The sequence below is a fragment of the Herpailurus yagouaroundi genome, unplaced genomic scaffold, assembly GCF_014898765.1.
Source record: "Herpailurus yagouaroundi ecotype Mexico unplaced genomic scaffold, PumYag 569, whole genome shotgun sequence".
NCBI classification, from domain to species: domain Eukaryota; kingdom Metazoa; phylum Chordata; class Mammalia; order Carnivora; family Felidae; genus Herpailurus; species Herpailurus yagouaroundi.
Window position 1 is genome coordinate 3,517,122 of NW_024412786.1, and position 23,214 is coordinate 3,540,335.

General features: G+C 47.4%; 2 protein-coding genes across 7 annotated transcripts in view; both read right to left on the minus strand.

The window, feature by feature from the left end:
• Positions 1-1,297: 1,297 nt before the first annotated feature.
• On the minus strand, positions 1,298-11,656 carry RBM4B (RNA binding motif protein 4B). Of its 5 annotated transcripts, XR_005787517.1 has the most exons (5): positions 11,489-11,656; positions 10,395-10,818; positions 4,407-5,083; positions 2,626-2,787; positions 1,298-1,980 (listed from the first exon to the last, which is right to left on the minus strand). XR_005787517.1 is itself a non-coding variant. In XM_040466012.1 (4 exons), exons 2-3 carry the CDS (start codon positions 10,804-10,806, stop codon positions 4,416-4,418), a joined length of 1,080 nt encoding a protein of 359 aa, XP_040321946.1. In that variant the 5' UTR covers positions 10,807-10,818; positions 11,489-11,656; the 3' UTR covers positions 1,298-1,980; positions 4,407-4,415. The 5 variants fall into 5 exon arrangements, 4 of the variants coding, with proteins under 4 accessions (XP_040321946.1, XP_040321944.1, XP_040321943.1 ...); XM_040466012.1 differs by lacking the exon at positions 2,626-2,787; XM_040466010.1 differs by having other exon boundaries at positions 1,298-2,787.
• Positions 11,657-16,963: 5,307 nt separating this feature from the next.
• SPTBN2 (spectrin beta, non-erythrocytic 2) overlaps positions 16,964-23,214 on the minus strand; it is a 42,885-nt gene continuing 36,634 nt past the window's right edge. The window contains exons 25-36 of one of the 2 annotated variants that reach the window (XM_040465985.1): positions 22,573-22,947; positions 21,631-21,875; positions 21,398-21,536; positions 21,050-21,134; positions 20,579-20,775; positions 20,137-20,279; positions 19,971-20,046; positions 19,837-19,887; positions 19,395-19,615; positions 18,702-18,875; positions 18,159-18,201; positions 16,964-17,831 (exon numbers count right to left, since the gene is read on the minus strand). In XM_040465985.1, the coding sequence (XP_040321919.1) occupies positions 17,598-17,831; positions 18,159-18,201; positions 18,702-18,875; positions 19,395-19,615; positions 19,837-19,887; positions 19,971-20,046; positions 20,137-20,279; positions 20,579-20,775; positions 21,050-21,134; positions 21,398-21,536; positions 21,631-21,875; positions 22,573-22,947 (1,983 nt within the window). In that variant the 3' untranslated portion in view covers positions 16,964-17,597. The remainder of the gene's footprint in view (positions 17,832-18,158; positions 18,202-18,701; positions 18,876-19,394; positions 19,616-19,836; positions 19,888-19,970; positions 20,047-20,136; positions 20,280-20,578; positions 20,776-21,049; positions 21,135-21,397; positions 21,537-21,630; positions 21,876-22,572; positions 22,948-23,214) is intronic. The other variant, XM_040465986.1, reaches the window with a different exon arrangement.

Sequence of the window (23,214 nt, forward strand, 5' to 3'; positions counted from 1 at the left end):
AAACCGTGCTGTCCAGTAGCAGCCACTAGCCACCGTGGCTAATTATAAAAAAACTGGTTTCTCAGCTTCACTAGTCACATTCAAGTTCTTAACAGCCACATGTAGCTAATGGCTATAAACTGAGGATAGCACAGATGTAGAACACTTCCAACACTGCCAAGATTTTATTGGACAGAGTTGGTGTAGAACTTTTGCCAACGCTGGGTTTTGGGGGTTTTTTTTGTTTGATCTGTCAGGGAGATAGAAATCAAGGTATGTTAAACTGTTACATTAAAAGTTCCCACACACCCAAAGCACACAGGGAGGACCTGACATTTTGATGAGCTCAACAAAACCTGTACATACTTATCTTTGTTCCGCCTGGTACCTTGTACATGAATTACAAGGAATCCCAGTATCTCTGCCTTTTTTAAAAATGTAAAACGGATAACCCTGCCTCCTTAGGGAATGCTGAAGCTAACACGGGCCTCGTGTACTTTTACCACTTGGTTGCAGTGGTGCACGGACAGGTTAGTATCTCCAGACTGTTGTATCCTACCCCTAAAAAATCGGGAAATTTTGCTCTAAAATTCACAGGTAGTCAGAATTTACACACCAGCATTTCCATCTAGGTTGCAATAAATAAAGCTTAAGTAGCATTGAATCCATCACTAAACTTGCTTTTCTGGGGACCTAAGCAACGTCCATAAATCTTTTAAAAAATTATAGACCTGTTTAATTGCAGGATGTTGTCCCTTCTGATCATTAATACCCTACTTGCTTTTCTGCTCAAAATATGACATGTTCTCCCTTTTTGGTCTCACTTAAGGCAAAGTCTAATCCTAGCAGAATATTAATACCATAGGAAGTGAGACTTGAGTAGTTTTAAGTGAATTTAATTGAACATATGAAGTCAAATAGAGTCAACCTGATGTCCTTGGAGATATTCTGGCTTATTTTTTCCTGGTAAAGCATTCTAATCTGAGTTTGCTAACCTGTAAAGTGAAAAGAGCAACTCTAATTATTTAGACAGAAGGAACCCGACCATATGCAGTAGCATACTTGTCAATGTCTCAAGATGCTGGCTAACTTTTCTTCACCCATTACTGACTGAGGCCACATTACGTAGACTGCACCAAACCCCTCCTTCTACATCTAAATTTCAGGCAATTACTCATTTGAATTTTGTAGTTTGAGCACAACTAAGAAAGAACCAGAAGATACAAGAGCCAGAAGATACTGGTAGTAAATAACAGTAGTAAATAACTGGTAGTAAATAGCAGTATATAACACAACAGTAAATAACACAAAAAGGTACTTAAGTGTTAGAAACGTTTATTTGTCAAAATATTAAAAAAAAAAGTGGGAGGAGTGGAATAAAACAAGGCTAAATTTCAGCTAATGCTGTACCACGATCACAGGTCAGACATAAAAAAACAAAACAAACAAAACAACCCCCCTCCCCCAAAACCCCAATGGTCCTAGCAGTTTCAGAAGATTAGCTTCAATGTTAGAGTCCAGAGCTAACAGAGAAGAGTAAAAGGTCGCTTGCCACTACATGGTCATTTTAAAGGGAAAGGAGATGTTGCAGGTAGACAGGGAGAAGGGTTCAACTCCTAAGGAAAGCAAGATAAGAGGGGTTCCACTGTACAGGAAAAAGGGGATGCCAGCATAATCCTTACCTAGGGCTGCTCAGAGGCTGAGAATATAAGGAATAGAGTGAAAGGCTACAGAGACTAGTATCAGGAGGAAAGAAAAGTCAACTTAGAAGAATTAAATTAAGAAAGAAAACATAGTTGGTCACAAACTCCTTTGTTTACTGAAACATGAAGCAATGGAAACATCCCGGCAAAGGGGACCGCGCGGAGCAAGTTCTCATATATGACCGCAGCCCGAGGGTTCAGTCCGCAATTATCCTACCTGAAAGAGAGCACAACACAAGAGGCTTACACAATGCCTGGAGAGCAGCTTGGCTCCGAGCACAAGGGCCCTGGTCCCGTCCTGTATTCCAGGGGGAAAAGAACAAAGAACAAAACAAAACCAAGTCAGACTGGATCAAACTTACATCCCATGTAATTACCAAGGACTCTACTTCTAGTTATATATATAGAATTAGAAGCAATCTATCTGGCAGACTGCTGTGTTGGTGATAAAATACATCTTTTCCACTCTCTTACCATCTTTTAGTCAAGACAACCTCTGTGATACAAGGCTACTGTCACTGCAACAAAGGGCATACATAGATATTATCCAAAACCATAATTTAATTTTTAGGTCCAGAAAAAAGCAGAAGATGCCAAGATCTCAAATATGGCCAACTGTACTACTCTAAATTTGTTTCGCTTTACTCTTTCATAAGTAAACAAGTTTCATAAACAGCAATCACAAAGCGTATCAAGGAATGGTTCATTCACCCTCCAACATGTCATACTGTCACACATTTAGAGCCATAATTCCAGGAGTTCCCCTAATTGATCACATCTCCCTTACCAAATCAAAGGAAGAAATCCTAAAATTCCCTAATTCTTCCATTGATGATGGGAACTCCAGACACCAATGGCTGGGGGAGAAAAGAAGTTAACTCACACCAAGTTCCTCTACTTATTACAGACAAAGGGCCAAATCTTGGTCTTGATCTGTACCAACCGACTTCAAAAGTTGTGACGTTCTTGAATCAGTTCTGCTAGGGTGAGACCCAAATTCAGATCCCCAACAGTTCTGGAGTATTTCATCCTGGCAGCCTCATTAACATCAGGCTCCTGGGACTGCAACCAACTCAGGGTTATTCAGTCCATTTGAGGTTCACACCTGGAAGGTAAGTTTCTTTAAAAGTCATCACTAAAAAGAGGTTAGTTGAACAACCACTGCTTGCAGTCAAAATTCACTTTAAAATACCTTAACGATACCCTTTTAAGACCATAGTACACTAATTTAACTTTGAAACACATATGAGAAAAACAGAAGTCATCTGGTAGATGATACCACCTTTAGAGAAATATCCTGCTTCATGGCAGATCCTGCTGCATTAAAAGTAAAAATTAAGGCAAGCTACACAAGGTATAAGATTACTACACGCACATGAAGATACACCACTACACAGTGGTCTCAGGAGATCCCAGTCGTGTCATGGTCACACAGGGTATAATTCATCACAGGTTCAAAGCATCATTTGCTTCTCACTACGTAAAAGGGCAAATTCCTATTGCTTTATTTTCTTCTACACATATATTTACCAACAGGGTAAGTTAGGAACTCTGGAAACTCAGCGGTAACTCCATTTGACCCTCGGGTAGGCTTCCAATTCAAGTGATGCTTGATTTCAAAGTACAAGGAAAACCATGAGAACAGAAGTTGTCGTGATGCCACTTCCACTCAGATGAAAAGATTTATCAATCTCTAGATATTACTGCTAATTATTCTTGACATTCCAACATCTTTGGCATACCTTGTCTAAAGTAGGAAAAATTAAATTTCTAGGGGCACCACCAGTGGGATTTTATACCCGTTAGAAAATTACCTATTCTACCTAGTTCCTTATAGGTTCCTCTTGAACACAAACCAAAAACTGCTAGAAGAAATGAGAAGTGTTGGGGTTCTACACGATAGTAACACAGACTCTGCAGAAACAGGGCTTAAAGTGCCCACACAGAAGACGACGCTCTGGATTACCAATAAGGAAAGGACTCCATGGGACAGTGGCATCAAAACATTTTGCTTTCAAGGGTCTTAGAATAAACACCTGAAATTTATAGATCTTTATTTGGCTTATAGCTCTAGGATATTAGAAGAGCTTCCTCTGATAAAGGCTAATGACCTAAGTAGTAGTTTTGTTGGCAAGTGAGAAGTCTAAAGTTGTAGTTAAAATTCTCACTGTGACATTCATTCGTAACTCCTGAACCCGTGCTCTTCAGCTTAGACCACAGTGACTTTCATGGTGGAAAGAGAGTCATTTTGGAGTCAGCAAGGCCTGAGTTTGAACTCTACCTCTCAATTGTCAGATGACCTCAAAGTACTTAACCTCTCTGAGCCTTTGTTCCCTGCTCTGTAAAAGAGAAAACATCTTAAAGGCTTATTGTGTAGATTCAATAATATAATGTACAAAGAGGGGACTCAACAAATGTTCTCTTAACTACATTCTGTAACCCAGATTGCTTACGCTTGATTAAATAATATTCGCACTAACTGAGTTTGTTGTTCTCTCAGAAGGAAAAAGTTGGTTGGGAGTCATACACTAAAAAACCTCAAGAGGCCAAATGAACCTCTGGCCTACGCTAGAGAAATATTTAAAACTACTACTATGTAATTTATACCACTTGGAGACTGTCCTGACAGCAAACAAACAGGTGGCTTTAGCCTCCTCCATGCAGCACAGGTCTCTTTCAAGGAAACAAAATAGAGTCTCTTAACCACACCCACCCCACTCTCACCTCCAGTTTTTAAAAGGCTGAGTACCGCGCTCGGTCCACATACTGCTCCCGCTCATACCGGGCCATGTCATACAGAGAATTCCGTGCAGCTGCTGAAGCCTGAGACAGCTCACTCTCTGGCCCATAACCGTAGCCCTCTCCAACTGTGGGGAGCACAGCTGCAGCACGACGCAGGGGGCTCCGGTCCCTTCCATAATAGGAGGAACTGTTGGCAGCAGCAGCAGCCATAGCAGCCGAAGTGGCAGCAGCACCTGAGTTCGGCAACAGGTGTCTGTCGTAGGGATCAACAGAAGTGGAGTTGAGGTGACTGGTCACAGCTGTGCTCTGGACTTGAGGCAGATGGGACATGGTCTGCTCCGCATAGTTGTACGCAGAAGCTGCTGCCGCCGCTGCCACTGCCTCGTAAGAGCGGACCCGATAACGCTTATAGTAGTCGAGTGCTCCATATGCATCGTTGTAATACATGGATTCCCCGTAGCCCATGGTGTAAGGCGTGCGCACTGCTCCATACTGTTCATTATACTGCTCGGTAAAGTCCGCCACACGGCCTGTACGATCTACTGGACACTCTTTGGACCAGTGCCCCTCTTTCCCACACCGATAGCAGCCACTCTGGTCTCCCATCCCAGGGGCAGTCCGAAGCCGGCTGGTGGACAACTGCACGTGCATTCTTTTGCCTTGAGAAAATAGATGTAAGAAGACTTATTATAACTCAATGACATTCTTTAATCCTCCCCAAAACGAAAGTAAACTAGTTGGTCTAAGACACACATACATACACACACTCCTGCAACCCTATTTCAGCAATTCCCTCCAAAAGATGAAGTTACTTTTCAATATAGATGACAGCTAGGACCTTTGAGTTCTCTGAGATCAGTCAATACTTTCTACTTACACCAGGTTGACCAGATTCCCTCCTACTTCTGTGTCCACAACTTTCCCTTCCTTCCCCCTCTCCCCCCAACACAGAAACTGAGAAACTTTTCAGTTCAGCACTTTTCACTGCTAAGATTGATTATAACTGTTAACGATTCAAGACCTGCCATTTCTTCCAAATCAGATAGCCAACACCACCTCAGTTATGCCAGATTTGAAAAGCATCTTACCAACCTCTCACTGATTTACTCAGGGCAATACAAGGCCTGAGCATTTAACTGCAGCTTAAAAACCACAGCGATCTTCTGTCCATCTTGTTTCGTCCAGCCATTTTTGCAGATGTCACCAGAAGGCTATGTTGGGTACACAAATCATACCTGGCTCATCATCTGCTTCACCTCCAGTACCTCTAGGAGTTATAAGACCCTCCAGATTTCAACCCCACCCCACATTTTTCAGCAAGGGTGAATCCATGCCTACCGTGAAAAAGAAAACTTGACCAAGGTCTCTCAACAGCAAAAATTAGAAAGATACTGAAACAGTTCTGGTTTCTTCAGGACAATGTGTTCCCATGTAATGGAATGACCAGCATTTCATCCTGCAGTGTAGCTTACAATCTTCACAGGGGATTATCTACTTAGAAAAATGCAGCATTTACCTACAGGTCTCTCTGGACACCCATACAAACAAGCAACATCCATTCCTCCAGGAAATGACCAGCACCAGGAACAGCTAAGAGAAGAAACAATCTTTGCCCAGGGCTATGTACCACCATGCCCAGGGACCCTTACTGACGAAAGCATCCAAGGTCTTTAAAAGCAGTTTGAGGAAAGGATTATTTTTGGCAGTATTTAGTGCCAAACTGCCTAAGACTTTGGAGATAAAGTCAGTTACTTCTCAAATCGTGGCCAAAAGGCAGCCACTGGAGGCAGAGAACAGGGGCTTCGCGTCACTCTTAAAGGCTGCTCGGAACAAATCCCCCCTCCACGATCAGCAAGTTGCTCTCTCTTTAACAGACCTCGTTCTGGATGCAGCTATGCGGATAGGAGGCCTCGTGCTCCACCATCCTGTTGGAAACAGCCCGATTCAGGACGGCAGCCAGAACAGCAGCCAGAACCACGCCATGCACTGACCCTGAGAGGGGAGCGGGTTAGGGCAGTAACATCACTTTAGTCAAACTCAGTTCCGCCCAGGGTCTAAGATTCATACCACCCCAGTTTCTAGTACTTGCTGCCTCCAAGTTAAAACCTTTTCTTTAGCAGAAACAAAAGTGCTCAGGTTTTTCTTCTAGCTGCCGGCAGAGACGCAGCATCCACCATCACCACTGAGAGTCAACAGATGCCAAATGGCAGTCATCCTCCGAAAGCAGCATTTAGCCACCCATTGCTTTCAGAGATTTAAATACTCCCGTTCTAATTCTGAGACGTTATTAAGGACCCTGGGCTAACTATGTTTAGAACAGAAATACGGATTCTTTTTTGCTCCAATTTATATCCCAAACGTAGTTCCCTATGACTTAGGCTGGAAGACACAAGGTACTTGGTTTTCAATCATGCATGGTGACATGAACCTGTGTGACAGACACAAACTGCTCCAATTCTGAAGTTGGAGTAACCATGCCAATCTACAAAGTAGCCAATTGAGAGACCGAAAAGCACATTAAAAGGATTTTTTTCTTGAGAAACAAAACTCAGTAATTTTTGCTTGATGTTTCTATTACTACACCCAGTCTTCATTCCTGTTTTATTGAGTAGAACTCATAAATTTATAAACATCTATGGCAAAATCTACCTCTGTAGTAGCTGTGAAAAGGATTCAGGTAAAATATTTTTCTAACCAGCATTGAAAGATCTGAATAGAAGTGATAGGTTTTTTTTCCACAATGTTCCAAAGGTTGTAAAACTAGGGTTTTAAGTCCCCTAAAGTTCTTATAGTTGAAAAATACTGTGCTTCTCTATTACTTTAAGGAACCAAGGCAAAGAATGTCGAAAGATTAAATTCTACCACTACTACACTTGGAGAAGCCAAAAACTTAAAAGATTTTCTGAGACCTCCAAAAGTCACTGAAATATGCTGCCAACGTTTCCCAGAAAACCAACCTAATAGAGGTGTTTTCTTCTGAAAACTGGAACAGAAAGATTATTAAAATCCTGAGAGATGGGCCACTTGGGGTCCTAAACACTGAGCTCCTATCCCGTGCCTGGACCCAGAGAAGGCTGGGTGTGTAGCTGACCCACAACGGTACTCCAGCTTAGTGCTTGTTTACGTGTTGGGGGAGGAGGGGAACAAGACACCTGAACTCATGCATCATTCCCAATTCAGCTGCTTCATCATTCCCAATTCCCGTTCACTGCTACACGTGGAGAGGAAACAGGTCCCGAAAGACCCAGGTAACTGAGGTTCCGCTGTTTCCTTTCTTAAGTCCCGAACGCAGAAGCCTAAATGGCAGCTATTAACATATAAAGGTTCAAAAGATGTTCAAAATGGCCCTCTTTTAAGAGGCCACCTTCATTAGCAGTTGACTAAAAAAAAGGCTTCATCAAAAAATGTGACAAATTGGTATGTAGATTATATTTTCTTTAAAACCCTTAACATATTATCCAATGCTAAACTTTCTCTTGTCATCTGGAAAAAAAAAAAAAAAAGAGCTGGTTATAAAAATGTCTATATATATAACTCGGAGTGGAGTCCTTTCTCCAGAGAAGCCAGGCTAAGAACATGAAAACCAAATAAAGGATTTTTCTTTTCCAATAATGACGTTTTAAACAATTCATGAATCACCATTACTCAAACACCCACTTCCTAGAGTAATTAAACCTGGTTTATTAAAACACACGCTCTTCCCAAGCCAGCGCCCCCCAATTAACTGACTTCTGTACGCATATTTTGCCCTTATCTTTTTACTCAATCATATATTAAAAAGGTAAGGACATGGAGTATTACACTACTAGGATATCTTGCAGAATTTGTACCCGGCTTTAACTGCATTCTTTACATGTTGCTACCTGTCAAGAGAGAACCCCCCCCCGCCATTCTTTCCAAACACTGTCCAGTCATGTTCTTGTCTCAAGTGAAAATAATTAAGAATATTTTTAAAGCTGTCTAAAGGGCAACAGCTTTCCAAAATAATAAAAGAAAAACAAATAAAATAGGTAAATGAGTAAAGCATAACTATCAAATTATAAATCAGTTTCTAACCATAATGGAAACACACTCATTGTAGCAGACAACACTCACCTTTCATCCTATAGTGCTTTACTGTGAAAACATTTTCACATCTATTACCTCATCCTAGCCTCACTACCATCCTGTGAGGGAGGTACTGCAGGGATCATTAATTCTATTTTGTTAAGTGGGGAAAACGAAGCACAGAGAGGTTAAAACACTTGGCCAAAGTCACACAACTAGTTAACGGTAGCAAGTTATCTGTGACTTTCACCCTATACCACAGAGATGACCTAAAGGCCAGGGCACCACTGGCTGAGGCCAGAGCGATGTGATGCACACTATTTGCAAACTACACTATCTGCAAACTTTCTTACCCTTTTCTGGTCAACTTTTCCTTTTCTCCCATTTCTTTTCTCACTGTTTTCTAGGTTTAGCAGAGGACACTTAAATACTTCTCAACAAATCTTTTAGCGGCACTCAGAAAAAATGGTGTTAATTTATGAACCTGGAAAGTGGCTGTAAATGTGTGGCCCAAGATGATACTGTCAACAGAAAACTTCTTGTGGAACAGCACTCTCCCACAAAACTTTCGATGATGACAGAAATGTTCTGTATTTACACTAATTCAGTCACCACTAGCCAGCCTCATGTGACTTCTGAGTGCTTCAAATGTGTGCAGTACAACTGAGAAAATGAATTTTTAAATTTATTTAATAGCCACATGTGCCTAGTGGCTACATTAGCACAGCTGCAGAATCTTCAGACAACCTCAAGGTATTAGTAAGAACAGAGGTACCTTTACAACTGGTAAAATTAGGGGCGCCTGAGTGGCTCAGTTGGTTAAGTGCCCAACTCTTGATTTCGGTTCAGGTCATGATCTCATGGTTCGGGGGTTCAAGCCCCACATCTGGCTGACCCTGCAGAGCCGGCTTGGGATCCTCTCTCTGCCCCTCCCCCACCCACACTTGCTCACTCTCTCTCACAATAAATAAATAGACTTAAAAAAAAAAATTACAGGGGTGCCTGGGTGGCGCAGTCGGTTAAGCGTCCGACTTCAGCCAGGTCACGATCTCGCGGTCCGTGAGTTTGAGCCCCGCGTCAGGCTCTGGGCTGATGGCTCAGAGCCTGGAGCCTGCTTCCGATTCTGTCTCCCTCTCTCTCTGCCCCTCCCCCGTTCATGCTCTGTCTCTCTCTGTCCCAAAAATAAATAAACATTGAAAAAAAAAAATTACACAATACACTCTACAACACCCTTACTGGAACCTCTCAGAAGCAAGACCATCACCTCATTCAACCTAGTATTTTTAAAAATTTCCTCTATTTTTCCATTAAATAATAGTAGGCCAAAGAGAATAGTCCAATGGCATGGTTTTTGACCCTGCTTGTATAGTTCACAGACCGAATATATTTGAGCACTCAAAAGATACTCCCCCAAATCTAGATTTACCATCTAGATTTTTAACATAGGGATCTCTCTAGATGTCTCTGTTCCTCTTTCCTACAACAACCTATCACCCAAGGCAGTAAAGAGTACAAAATCCTAGGCATTTAAATTCTCAAAGATAAGGCTCCCTGAATATAACAAAAGCAGCAGGTAATCCACAGACTTTTATCTTCCCTTCTCACATGAGGTGCTCATTTGCCCAGGCAGAGTAAACTTCCAGCAGAACTCAGATAAATGAAGACTGTGGGATAAAGTAACCCACAGTCTGTGATTCTATACAGCTGCGGAGGAACATCTTGGCAAATACATCTGAAAAGGGGAAGTGTTTGCTTCTCCCAAGAGTAAACCGTACTTAAGAGTGGTAAACATGCAATCTATTATATCCGCCAAAACAGAATTGAAGACACCACCCTGCCAGCCACGTGGTCCTGCATTCTTATCTCTGTCTTGACCTAGACCCCACTGCTCAGTTCTGCCACCCAGATCCCAGAGCAGTTCACCTTGAAACTCTGTGTTGTCAAGGCCCCTGATGGCCTCCACTGCATCCTCTGCCCGCTCCATGTGCACGAAGGCATAATCTTTCACGATGTCACATTCGATGACTGGACCATACTCCTCAAACTTGGCGCGAAGCTCTTGGTTGGTACAAGTAGGACTGATGTTGCCCACATGCAACTTGGTGGAGGCTTTGCTCTTATTCTTGCTGGCTTCCACATTGATGTTCACCCCATGCAGCTTGTAGTGGTGCAGGTTGCGTATGGCATCCTCGGCCGCCGTCTTGTCCTCTATGTGCACAAAGCCGTAGTTCTTAATGATGTCACATTCCAGCACCTTCCCATACTGCTCGAAGAGTGAGCGGATCTCCTGCTCTGTGGCCTCCCGGGGCAGATTTCCGATGAACAGCTTCACCATCCTGACAAGAGCCTGGGAGGGAAGAAACAAGATTGCCAAAAGTTAGGGGTGGAGTGGGGAATTCTAGTGCATTGCATTTGATTTAGCCCTCCAAAGAAGTTCTTGGCACCTTCAAGATTCATATAAACGTTCATTATTTTTTCAGTAGAGGGGAAAGGTTTATACTTAGGGGTAGTGTGAGATGTGACACACAAACAGGAGGTCGGGGGTCAGCATGCATGGCATAGTCTATCATCTCCGTGAAACGAGGAGCATTTAAATAACAGGGTTGGCTGTTTTAGGTCTTAAAATACTGTTTGGGGAGGGCAGGAAAGAGCTCAAGAAAGGGACAAGAGGCATGTTATCTTGAGTGACCCCGGTAGCGAGGTTTTGGAGGGAAATCTGTGCACGTCTCCTTCGGGCGGTAATACCTTCAAAGACACTCTAAGAATAAAGAGGCTTCCTTGGCCCCAATCTCGTACTCCCCCAGCGACCCAACCTCCAGTTCTTTCGCCCCAACAAAGACTAGACTCAACCCGACCCCTGCCCCGCCCCCTCCGGAGACCCGGCCCCGCCTCCTCCCGTTGTCTTCCCCGGACCTCCCGCAGCCAGAGAAACCCAAACCTTGTTCAAGCCCCGTTCGCCAGAGGCCCAGCCCGGCCTACCCCCGGGCTCCCCACAAACCCACAAGACCCACTCGCACCTCCGGGTGGCGGCGGCGGTGGCGGCGGCTCCAGCGTCAGAGAGAACCCTACAAAATGGCGACGGCCGCTCGAGCCTCGGCGCGACCGGGCCCTTTCTCGCGCGCCAGCTCACGCACGCGCGAGTGCGCTCTGCCTCCTTCCCCTCCCCCTCGCGGGAGCCGGGCGGCCAATCCCGCAGCCGCATACAAATGGCTGCCTCAGGCTAGGCTCCCAGCCGCCGTGACACGAGGGCGGGGCCAACTGGTGACGTCGCTGCGGAGCGGAAGTCAGTCCGCCCCCAGCCCCGGCTAGCCAATCAGTACCTTGGAAGCGGGGTTGAGGGGAGGGTCGGAGCTCAAGCGTCAGAAGGGCTCCGGACGCAACCATTGCCTTGGTGTAATCGGAAGCCTCGGATGTCGCTAATCATCACAATGGGTCGTGCTATTGGGGGGTGGGGGCGGGTAGCTGATGACAAAGGGTTATCTCACTGGGTCCTCTAAACAGGGGTTTCTTACCGGGCTGGCCAACCTCTTTGGTAGCTTGGGATAACATTTTAGAAACAAGGAAGCATTTTAAGCGTTTTAAGCAAACGTAGTCAATTTTTGTAGAGCTTTAAATATAACAATATAACTTAGTTTTTTTTCACTGCAAACATGTTATCCACTGGTGAGGAAAGAGAACGAAAGATGGCAGAGCTGGGATAGCTCTATGAGGCATTGTTACCCAGGCTACGTTTATCAGTAACGTTTTGTTTGCTCATATACATATGTCGGCTGGTTTTCTTTAGGTAGGGTATTAACTCTGATGTGTGTCCTTCACGGTCCCTGGTCCGTGGTGAACACACCAAAAGAATACTTGGTGCAGAGGCCCAGAGAAATTCCTTGTTTGGACTGAGGGAAGGGGTGAGAAAGGGTCTCCAAGTCCACACCAAGCTGCTGGAGGTCTAGGCAACTGTGACTCCTCAGCACTTTCTAGCATTCAAAATTCAGCTGTAGTCCAAGGGCACCTCCTGGTGGCAAAAGAGAAGCTATTTAAGTGGATTACTCACTGTCATCCTTGAACAAAGAATAGACGTTTATAGAGATTGATGGACCCAGTTTATCTCTGAGTGGAGCATGCCAGTGAGGTTGTCAATCACCATTGTTCATTGTGGTGGCTCCAAAGAAGCTTCTCTGATACCATCAGGCGCAAATTCCCCAGGGTGCTCTCCTCCTCCCCAGCTACTTTGATAAGTTTCTTTCACGGAATTCTTTTTTTGTTTCCCACACCATTTCAGAAGAGGCACTGTCCTTACAAATTTAATGCAACTCATGATTTCTCCTACTGCTATCTACTTCTCTCCTTCCCTCCTCCTCTTGGTAATTTCCAGTTTCTCTCTACACTCTTTTTTTTTTTTTTTTTTTTTTTTTTTTTTAATGCTTGTTTATTTAGAGAGAAAGCACATGCTCGAGGGAGGGGCAGAGGGGGGAGAGAATCCCAAGCAGACTTCGCACTGTCAGTGCAGAGCCTGAACCCACAAACGTGAGATCATGACCTGAGACAAAACCAAGAATCAGAAATTCAACCAACTGAGCCCCCTAGGTGCCCCAACACTCAGACTTTTAAAACGTGTATAGGGACCTCCTCATCCATTTGTGAAATCGCTTTCACTCATCTTCACTATTAATGTTTTCTATCTTGGCTTCTTTCTCTGTGTTCCAGGCCAGATTTATTTTCAAATATAGAGTTTGAACCTGCTATTGCCCACCTTTGAGTGCTGTGTTTTGGGTTCTGTCCACCTTTCCAATTTCCCCAAATTTTCTGAGGTCACCAAAACTAATGTCTTTTTAACACGTTTCACCCTTCTAAAGATTTCATTTCATTCACCATCCTTTTCTTCCCTGCGTTTTTATATTGTTCCATCTCCCCCCCCCCCATCTATTTCCCTACTCTTATTTATTCTGTTTTATCTCAGTTCCCCTTCCCTCACAGGCAACGATTCTAATGAGTTTAATGTGTATTATTTTGTGTTTTTGCGAGACATGTCTTTTTAGTGCGCATATGCTTTTTCCATGTTAAGAGATGTTTTGTTGTGGAAATTTTCAAAAAGGCATAGAGACAGGATATTATGACAAACTCCTATGGACCCTTTACCCAGCTTTGACAATTACCAACATTCTGCTTATCTTATCTATCCTCTATACTTGTGTGTGCATGTGTGTGTGTGTGGGGGGGGGGAGCTGGAGTGTTTAAAAAGCAACCCGAGATGTAATGTCATTTCACCTATAAGGCCTTCACTATCTACCTCTAATTAAAACATCAGCACTATGCTAATATTATCTCATCTTTATATTAAAATTTCTTCTAGATTGTTGCAAATACGTCTTTTTGCAGTTGGTTTCTTCTAATGTGGATATAAACAAGGTCCACCCATTGCACATTTGGGTAAATTGTGTAAATGTTTTATGCAACTTGTGTTGCATGGCTCACTGTTTTAATTTTTCCGCTAACCGCTCCTCCCCCCACCCCCTGGGTGTTGCTGTGTGATATCTAACCACTGTGTAATATTCCCTAGTGTGCAATCATATTTTACCTATCCATCTCTACATGTAGGACATTTAGGTTGCCTCCAACCCCACACCATTATAAACAAGGTTACAGTTAACACCATTATGTGTGCCCTAATGGATCCCTGTGAGAATTTGGAGGGATATAAACCCGGGGTGGAATTGCTAGTTTGCTGGGTCATAGGGTATTCTTGGAACTAACTTATCTAAGTAGTACCAAGTTGTTCTCCGGAAAAATTATACCAGTCTAACCTCCCACCGGCAGCACGTGAGGGGCCCTCTATATCAACAACTCTGCCAATGTTGGACATTATCCAGTTTTCAATTTTTTACCAGTATAATAGGTGTAAAGTTTTTTGGGGTTTGTTCTTCTGTAAATTTCCTGTTCATATCTTTTGCTCATCTTTCTTAGTGGTAGTAATCTCCTCTTTGTTGTTGATTTGCAGGATTTTCTTGTGTATTCTAGATATAAATCTCTTATTGGTTTCAAATATTTTCTGTCGTTCCACTAAATTATCAACGTTGTCCATGATGTCCTTCATTGAACAGAAATTCTTAATTTTTTATGGAATCTAATTTTTGTCTTAAAGTTTGTGCATTTGAACTTTTGTATAAGATGTCCTTTTCTTCCCCCTGGAGTCACAAATATATTCCCCTACATTTTTCTCTATTAACAGTAATGTTTGTCCTTTTTACATTAGGTCTGTAGTCAATTTAAAACAGTGCCATCCAGGGGTGCCTGGCTGGCCAGTCAGTGCAGCATGAGGCCCTTGATCTCAGGGTTGTGTGAGCCCCACGTTGGGTGGAGAGATTACTTAAAAACAAAAACTTAAAAACATGTTATTTTCTAGTAAAGACATTTAAAAAGTAAAATGAAACCACTGAAGTTCAGTTTAATACTTTTGAAACCCAATAAAGCTAAAATATTTCAACATATAATCAATATAAAAAGTATTAATGAAATATTTTTTTTTCCTCTTCCGTTTTTGAAACTGGTGAGCATTGTACTTACAGCACATCTCAATTTGGACTAGCCACATTTCAAGTGCTGGGTAGCTACATGTGGCTCGTGGCTACTGTCTTGGACAGCCCAGATCTAGAGTTCATCCTTAGAGGTGATGTTCAGTAAGATGACAAATACATTTTTCTCAATCCATTTTTATCTGCCCATATTTCCCCATGACTTGTGGTGCCTGCACTTACTGCACTTTTGTGCTTTAACCTGTCTTGTATCCCCCACTCTCCATTGCATTCTCTTTCTGGAGCTTTTCTTTTCTTGCACTCATATCCAAAGGGATCTCTTAAGACTTACTCCCTGACCTTATGCTAATCCTCTTCTGTGTCCTGTTCTTAAGGATTCATGTCCTCAGGCAGCTTCAGCTGCCCCCTAGATGATGCTCAAACCACATCTCCATTACTTCTCCTTTCACAGTGACTGACTGCATCCTGCAAGACTGCTGTCCTTAGCTGCCCTACTGACATTCACATTTCACATGTTAAAACGATCATTTCTTCATTAATTTCTCACTCCTATATACATTTCCTTCTAAAATTTCCCATTATTGCTCTCCCTTTTAACTCCCAGGCTTGCCATGTTGGAGTGTAAATACCCTGATTCCCTGAGGGCTCGACAGTGTATGACTTTTCCTTCCTTCATACAGTGGAGATTTTACAGTTGTACCCGAAGAACAAGAGAAGGTTGTACTGATGTATAGTCCCACGACAGATTGTTCAGTTACATTTATCCAACATGTTTACTGTAGGATAGTTCTGAATCTGCTTTTCTTACAAGAAAGGGAGAATTATTCTGTGAGCTATATGGTCTACCAGATCTCATGTCTGGAGACCATTCTGGGCTGTGTTGTGCTAGTCCTGGGCCTGCACACACCTGACTCTCTGTCGTGGCTGATGATGGTCAGGGGTCTACTGAGCCAGGGCCCTTGGCCAATTATGCTAAATATAGAGCTGCTTACAGGAGGGGGCGGGGGAGGGGGGAATGGGTGAAACAGGTGATGAGGATTAAGGAATGCATTTGTTGTGATGAGCACTGGGTGATGTAGGGAATTGTTGAATCACTAGAGTGTATACCTGAAACTAACATAACACTGTATGTTGACTATACTGGAAGTTAAAATTTTTAAAAATTAAAGATAGGGCTGCTTCTCTGGAAAGATCTTCTCTGAGCCCCCAAAAGAAATGGTTGTGTATTTATGGGGAAAAAACGAAAGAACAAAGCTTTTCCTGTAGGAGGTCACCAAGGCAATACTATTGCCTGAAACTTCCAATTGCCAAGCCAAAGACAAAGGAGAAAGCTACCTGGTGGGGTTTCTTGTTTTTTTTTTTTTTTAATACTTCACCAGATCTAGAATATATTCTGTTGTATGTGTGTGTATTTACACACTTTGCATGTACCTCGTGGCTTCCCAGGGTGATGTCATCCTATCCGTCAGTGGAATTTGCCACTTATCTGACCCCTGTCTGAACTCCCTTGATCCTCTCCATTCGGGAGGGAAGACGGGGTCCATAACCACCCCCTCTGTGCTCCACTCTCCACTGCTGGGCTGAGCAGTGGCTGAGACTTGCTTGTGGCAATTCAGTCTTTCATTTTTGAAAATAGTTGAGAGAGCCATGAGTAAAGAAAGTTGTGCACCGGGGAATTAGTTTTTCACTGCCTTTAACATTAACAGTGCTTGTTAACATCCTGACCCATGGTGAACTTCTTTGGTCTAAAACTGAGGCTTGCCATTAATCAACCCAGCAAACTGGAGGTCATTATCACGGGGAAATGAGACCAAAGTAGGGAAGCTCTCAAGATAATGTGGTTCTTTGATGGTTTGGAGGCTGGGGGCATTGCGGAAACCTGACATACGGGAGACCAGAGCCAAAGGCAAGAACGTGGGCATAGGCAGGGGGGCTTGTGGTCGGGAAAGCAAAGACACCCAGAAGCAGTAAGACAAGCTGAGCTGTTTAATCACCTCCTTGGCCAGACTCAAGGCTGTGGTTGCCCTTGAACAACTCACACCTGGAAGCCATTGAGCGTCGCTGCAGATGGGCAGCCACTCGAGTCAGAGGACGAATTAGGATGGGAAGGGGGAGTTTCGGCACCTCTGACTCGGCCATCTGGCAATCTTGCCCCCAGGTCCTGCTTCAGCTCTGAGAGGTTCCTGGCTGGTCCCCAGGGGCAAGGAACCGAGGGGCATGCCCTAGCCGTGGTGGGAGAATGACCTGAGGCAGGGGCAGCCATTCCCCACGTGGCCTATGTTGAGGGTGCAGGGCTGTCCGCACCGGAGTCAGGGTAGAGGCATAGGGCTGGGGGAGAGGGAAGAAGTCAGGAGGCGGGAGTGGAATTGGGGGTTGCCTGGGTCCCACCACCAGTCTGGAATTAAATAGCAGAAGAGGAGCATCGCCCTTGGGAACACTGACTTGTCCCCCCCCACCCCCCAACAGTTCCTGGTGATGGGTTGACCTTGGCAACAGACCCTAGCAGCAGGCAGTTGTCCTGACAAGAGGGTGGTCCCTGTTGACAGTCCCTGGCAGTTTCCTGAATACAGGGAAGAAGCTGGCCTGGGAGTCTCGCCCCCAACTACTTGCTCTTCTTGAAGAAGCTGAAGCGTTTTTCTCTCTCTCGTTCTCGGCCATCCTTGCTTCGAAGCACGACAGGCCCCTCAGCCCCGACCGGTGATACCGGGGGCATGGTCATGGCCCGAGTCATGCCCCGGGCGGCACTGGGCACCGCTGGCTCTTCAGGCTCTCCAGAGGCAGAGGACGCAGTCGCAATGGCTGCATTTACCACCCGCAGCCATGAGCTCATCTCTGCCTGCGGAGGGCACGGGAAGACAGGTGGTCAGCGTCAAGGCAGCCGGGCTGAAGCTGTGGCCTGCAGACGCTGGGAAGCTGAGGAGGAGCAGGCAGGAAAGTGTTTGGACTATTTTGTCTCACTGGAGAAAATGACCCCTTTAAGACGGGGAACAGGTTTTTGGGTGGCCTTCACAAACATCCAGGTGGCACACTGTGAGCTATCTGCTCACGAAGAGGGAGACACTTAAGGAAAAAGAGAGGAGAGGGAAGAAAGGGGAATCTACAACTGGAAGGTTCTGAGAATGGCCCAGAGATAGAGACACGGGGGGAGAAGGGGCAAGCTCACCTCATCCTTGGCCTGGAATAAATATTCTTTTCCATCCTGCAAGCTGTTGGGAGAAAGAGAGGCCTCAGAGCAGAGCTGAGAATCTGGACCGGCTACACCAGCGCTCGTGGAGTCCCAGTGATCACCCTGAGAGCAGGCTGGAGGGCACGTTCTGCACATCCTGCACTTTCCCAGCGCTGTGCAAAAGTAGGCCCTTCCTGCTTGGCTGCTGAGGACCACGGTGAGCTCACCTGCATCCCAGGCTGTGCCTCCTGCATTGGCTGCTTGCTGGCAGGCAGAGGCAGGCCCCTGGAGGTCCCCGGAGGCAGGCCGCCTTCAGATTTCCCATGCACAATAATTTTTTGCTTGACATCAGCAGGCAAGCCCGCATCTTGGTGCTCCTGCGCCCTGAGTGCAACCAGACCCCCTCCCGTTCCCTCACCTACATCTCTGTCTCCAAACACCCAGCCCTGTGACTCGATTCCCTCTACTAGCTTGTGGCTCCCCTATACTTCGTATCGCCCCCAACTCCCCTCCCATCCCGAGGGCACTTTGCATTCCTACCCCAACTTGAAGACGTGTTTGCGCTTTCGATAATCAAAGGCGACGCTGCCCTGGGCCCTGGCCAGGCTGACAGGCACTTCTCCGTGGTATGGCACTCCTGTGCTGGCTGCCTTTGCGTCCTTATAAAAGCCAAGGCTCCCACGCCGCAGGACGCAGTACACGTTTTGCCATGACCTGGGAGGGATGTGGTGTAGGTGATGAGGTGAGACAGGTGACTGGTCTCTATGGGGCCTAGAACCCTAGCTTGGGTGTCCGAGGGCTTCCAGTGCCACTCCTGTCTTTGGGCCCCTTATCTTTACACACTCCTGACCATTACCTGAGGCCCCTGCTCTTCTCTTGGGTCCTCTTCCTCTCCCAGAGGACCCTCCTCCTATACCATACCTCTTCCCTGTCTATTTGGAAGAGGTTCCAGGAAAGCCTCTTTTTATTTATTTTATTTTATTTTTCATGTTTATTTTTGAGAGAGAGACAGAGCGTGAGTGGGGCAGGGGCAGAGAGAGAGGGAGACACAGAATCTGAATCAGGCTCCAGCCTCTGAGCTGTCGGCACAGAGCCCGACGTGGGGCTCGAACCCACAAACCACGAGATCACGACCTAGGCCAAAGTCGGACGCTCAACCGACTGAGCCCAGGGAAGCCTCTTTAGAAGGCAGGAGCCAAGAGGCCGCCGATGCTGTGCGGCCAGGGCCAGTACCTGTTGGCAGCCTTCTTGCCAAAGGCCTCCATCTCCTGTTTGCGGCATAGCATCCCTTCCATCTGCTCCTGGGCAGAGAGCTCTGGGCCTCGAGGGGGCAAGGTGGCAACCCGGGCTGGCTCCGATGACCTGCTCTGGGGCATTACGGGAGGGGCTGGGCCTCGCGTCCGGGTCTGCTTCTCCCCCCGTGGCCCGTTGGCCTCGTCCCCTGTGCCAGACCCCTGTGGGCAAAATGGACAACAGTGTCAGTGTCAAAGGACCAGATGGGAAATATCTAGCCCAAATGTCATGAAGCTTGAAGTCCAAGAGCTGGTCTTCCCGCCGCCTGTTTCCTCTGGGCTCCTGTCTTATCCCATCCCCAGGATCCCCACCGCCTGGCTCACACCCCTCTTCTTCCCTTCATCTCCTGTTATTAACACCCACACCTCTGGGTGAAACTCACAGGTCCTTCTGGGAAGCTGCCTTGCTCCAGTCTCTGTTGTTCCAACAGGGGCTATGAGGACAAAAAGCTGTAAGAGGACATGCAAGATGGGGAGCTAAGATCCTGATGGGGGGGCACAGGGCAGTGGGGGTCACCTGAGGGGACTCTGTATCTGTGCAGACTCCGTTGACGCTGGCCTGCTGTGCAGATGCTGGCGGCCGGGGGCGGGTTCTGGAACAGCAGAAGGTGAGACAGAGTGTTAAGTCCTTGGGTTGCTCAGACTCAGCCACGTTCTCTGTCCCCAAGGGTCCCAGCTCTCACCCATCCCGGGTGGCATCGGGAGCTGTTTGGCTGTCCACCAGGTCCCCTTCAGACAGACCGGCTTTGGGCTCTGGGGCAGGGGGCTGTTTCCTCCGTTCCTCCTCCTCCCTCTTTCTTTTCCGTTCCTTCTCCTGCTCCTCCAGCTGTCAAAACATTCTGGGGTCAGAGCATAGAAGGTCGCACTCAAAAGGACCAGGGAGGGCACTGGGGAAAGCTGAGATGCCTCAGCTCGCCTGATGGAACAGAAAGGATAGAAAGTAGAATTTCAAAAGAAGGTGGGGATTAGAAGCAACGGGGAGCTGAGGGCTCCTGGAGCCATGGTACAACAGGCACCCACGGCTCACATCCAGGACACGCTGGTACAGTGGGAAGGGAAGACACGTCTTCATCAAGCAGGACAGAGCGCAGGTCTGGGGCAGTGGGAGGGGAGGGCAATCCTCACCGCGGTGAGTTTCTCCAGTGCACTGAAACGTTCCTCCCAGGCCACTGCGGACTTCTGGAAGGCCTCATGACGCTTGATGAGGCTCTCGACTTCATCGACTGTGCAGCCCAGCTCAGCGCTTCTCACCAACGGCTCTTGGCTGCACAGCCAGGCCTCCGCCATACCCGCATCTCTCCCAAATACGAGCACCTCCAAAACTGGGGGGTTGGGGGGTCAGGAGGAGATAGCAGGTCAGAGCACCAGCAGGGCACTGTTGCCACAGCGCTTCAAGAACAGGGACACAGAGGGAGCTACTGCCCCAGGGCAGGAGCGCAGGGCAGAGCCAGGCAGTGCCAAGGGCAGGCACCTTGAATTCCATGCCCAGGCCTCTTGGTCTTACATACTCTGGAAACTACAGGGTGCAAGATCCCCAGCCCCTTCTCCCAGGGCCTGGTGCCCTCAGCCAGTTCCCTGGTGCCCACGGCAGCTCACCAAGCTGGAGCCAGTCCATTTTCTCCTGCCACTTGTCTGCTGTCTCCTGGCGCCGTGCCTGCAGCTGAGACAGCTTCTCCGAGATCTAGGGGGCAGAGATGTGAGTTAGCACCCAGTAGGACCTTTCTAGGGTCTCTGGAGGACTCACACAGGGAACTAGAGATTTCTGATTTCAGGAGGCAGACGGTTCTGGGGGCAAGTTGGAATGGGGAAATCGTGAACAGCACCAAAGGGAAGGGGGTGGTTCTGCGAAGGAAGAACGAGAGGGAGGAGGAAGACTCAGAGGAGAGATCAGCACCGAGGCCTCCCCCTGTGAGGATGACCTGGCTGCACCCACACCTCACCCACCTCCTCAGCTGCGTAGTGGCTCCTGGCAAGCAGCCCCTGCCCCATGTCGATGCAAGAGGAGAAGCGGTCGGCCCTGGCCTCTATCTCTGCCTTGATGCCCTGGTGGTTCTTGATGACCAGATCTGCGGAGGACACATCCCTGGGGGTACAGAGACCACATTACCGCTGCCCACAACCCTGTCCCAGCCCCCAGCCCACAGCCCTCGGAGGCTGCAGGGCACCGTGGCCCTCACCGGGGCCGCTCCTGGGCATCCATCTGCAGGTTCACCCCATCCATCCACAGCATCAGCTCCCGGACGGCCTTGAAGAAGCGGAACTTGTCCGTGGTGTCCAGGAGCAGCTGGCGGCGGGCGGCAGAGCTTCCCTGAAGCTGGGTCCAGGCCTCAGCCACTGCCTGCATGTGGCGGCCGATCTCCTCAGCCTTGTCTCCAGCATAGGCCTTCTGGAGCCGATGGCCATCATCCTGCACCTGCTGGACCTGTGGGCCCCCCCCCCAACCCCCGCTCAGAGTGAGGCAGAGCTGGGGGACTCCAACGAGCAGGGCTCTCTCCGGTCCTGGTCTCTGTGCTCTATCTCCCATCCATTTTACCAGCCAGAGAAGCAGGAGGCAGAGCAGAGGGTAGCGGCTGGGAAAAATGAAGGCCGGTGCCCAGAGTAAGCCCTGTCATACCCTGCCCTGCTGGGTCTCAACATGGGGCCTGGGGAGTCTGGCGGGGGCAATCTTTTAAACAGACCACTGGCCAGTTGAGCTTCCAGAGGCCTGCCCAGGACACGAGGGGCCTCAACGATTGCTAGAATGAGATTTTCAGCCATGAAGGGACTTGGGTATTGGTTGACTGGGTTTAAACGGTTGGAGAAAGAATCTATGCTTCTGTGGTGTGGGTCTGGAGCTCTGACCTGGGTGGGACCAACAGGCAGATTTTAGTATGCTATGAAGAATCCAGCCATTGAGACCATCTGAAAATGTCATGGGCCCCCAAGAAGGCTGGTCATTAAAGGTGTGGATGCTGTGGCTAGATATACCCTGTCCAGAGAGGTTTCCCTGGAACCACTCTAACTTTGTCCTTAAGCATCCCTCCAGAGGATGCCAACCCCCCACCATTTCCCATGAAGTCTCCTCTGAGCACCGCCTCCCCCCTGTCCCGCTCCCCCAAATCACCATGCTTGGGTCAGACCTGGGCGCTGAGGGCCTGGATGTCATGCTCAAAGGCGCAGTGGCGGCGTTGCAGGGCCTCGGCTGCGTTGAGGTCCCGGCCGGTCCCGTCGGGAAGCTGCTGCTGCTTGTGCTGCACGCGCGCCAGTGCTTGGCGCGCCCCGTGCAGGAAGCGCTGCAGCTCGTGCGCCGCTGCCAGCACCTGACCCCGCGTGTCCAGCAGCTCGAGCAGGTCCGCCCAGGCCTCATTGAGGCTGTCCTTCCACTCGGCCACAGTGGCCCGGGCGGCATGGCCCCCAGCGATGAGCCCGTTGGCCAGTGCATTGGCGCTGTCCACACGCTCCTGACCGATGGTACTCGTGTCCCGGGAAAACTCTCGGAATTTGTCTCGGAGCATCTGGAGGAGGAAGCAGTTACGCGGACAGCGCTTTAACACGGGTAGATGCAGTCCCTGTCTAGTGGGCGAGACTTCTAGCCCCAAAACTGAGAAGTGACTCTCTCCATGGGCCACAAGGGCCAAAACAGGTTTCTTCAGCAGGACAACTGGTTCCCATTTACCCCACATGTGACTGATGCCCCCAGCCTCCAGCAAAAGCATTAGGGGTGCTTGGAACCTTTGGCCGTCAGGCAAAATATCCTAACTATGGTCCATGTGTCTGCACTA

Excerpts from the sequence above, each read along its gene's own strand:
- RBM4B (XM_040466012.1), bottom strand. The coding sequence starts at position 10,806 with ATGGTGAAGCTGTTCATCGGAAATCTGCCCCGGGAGGCCACAGAGCAG. Across the intron at positions 5,084-10,394 it reads TGACAACACAGAGTTTCAAG|GCAAAAGAATGCACGTGCAG; the intron begins GTGAACTGCTCT and ends TATTTTCTCAAG.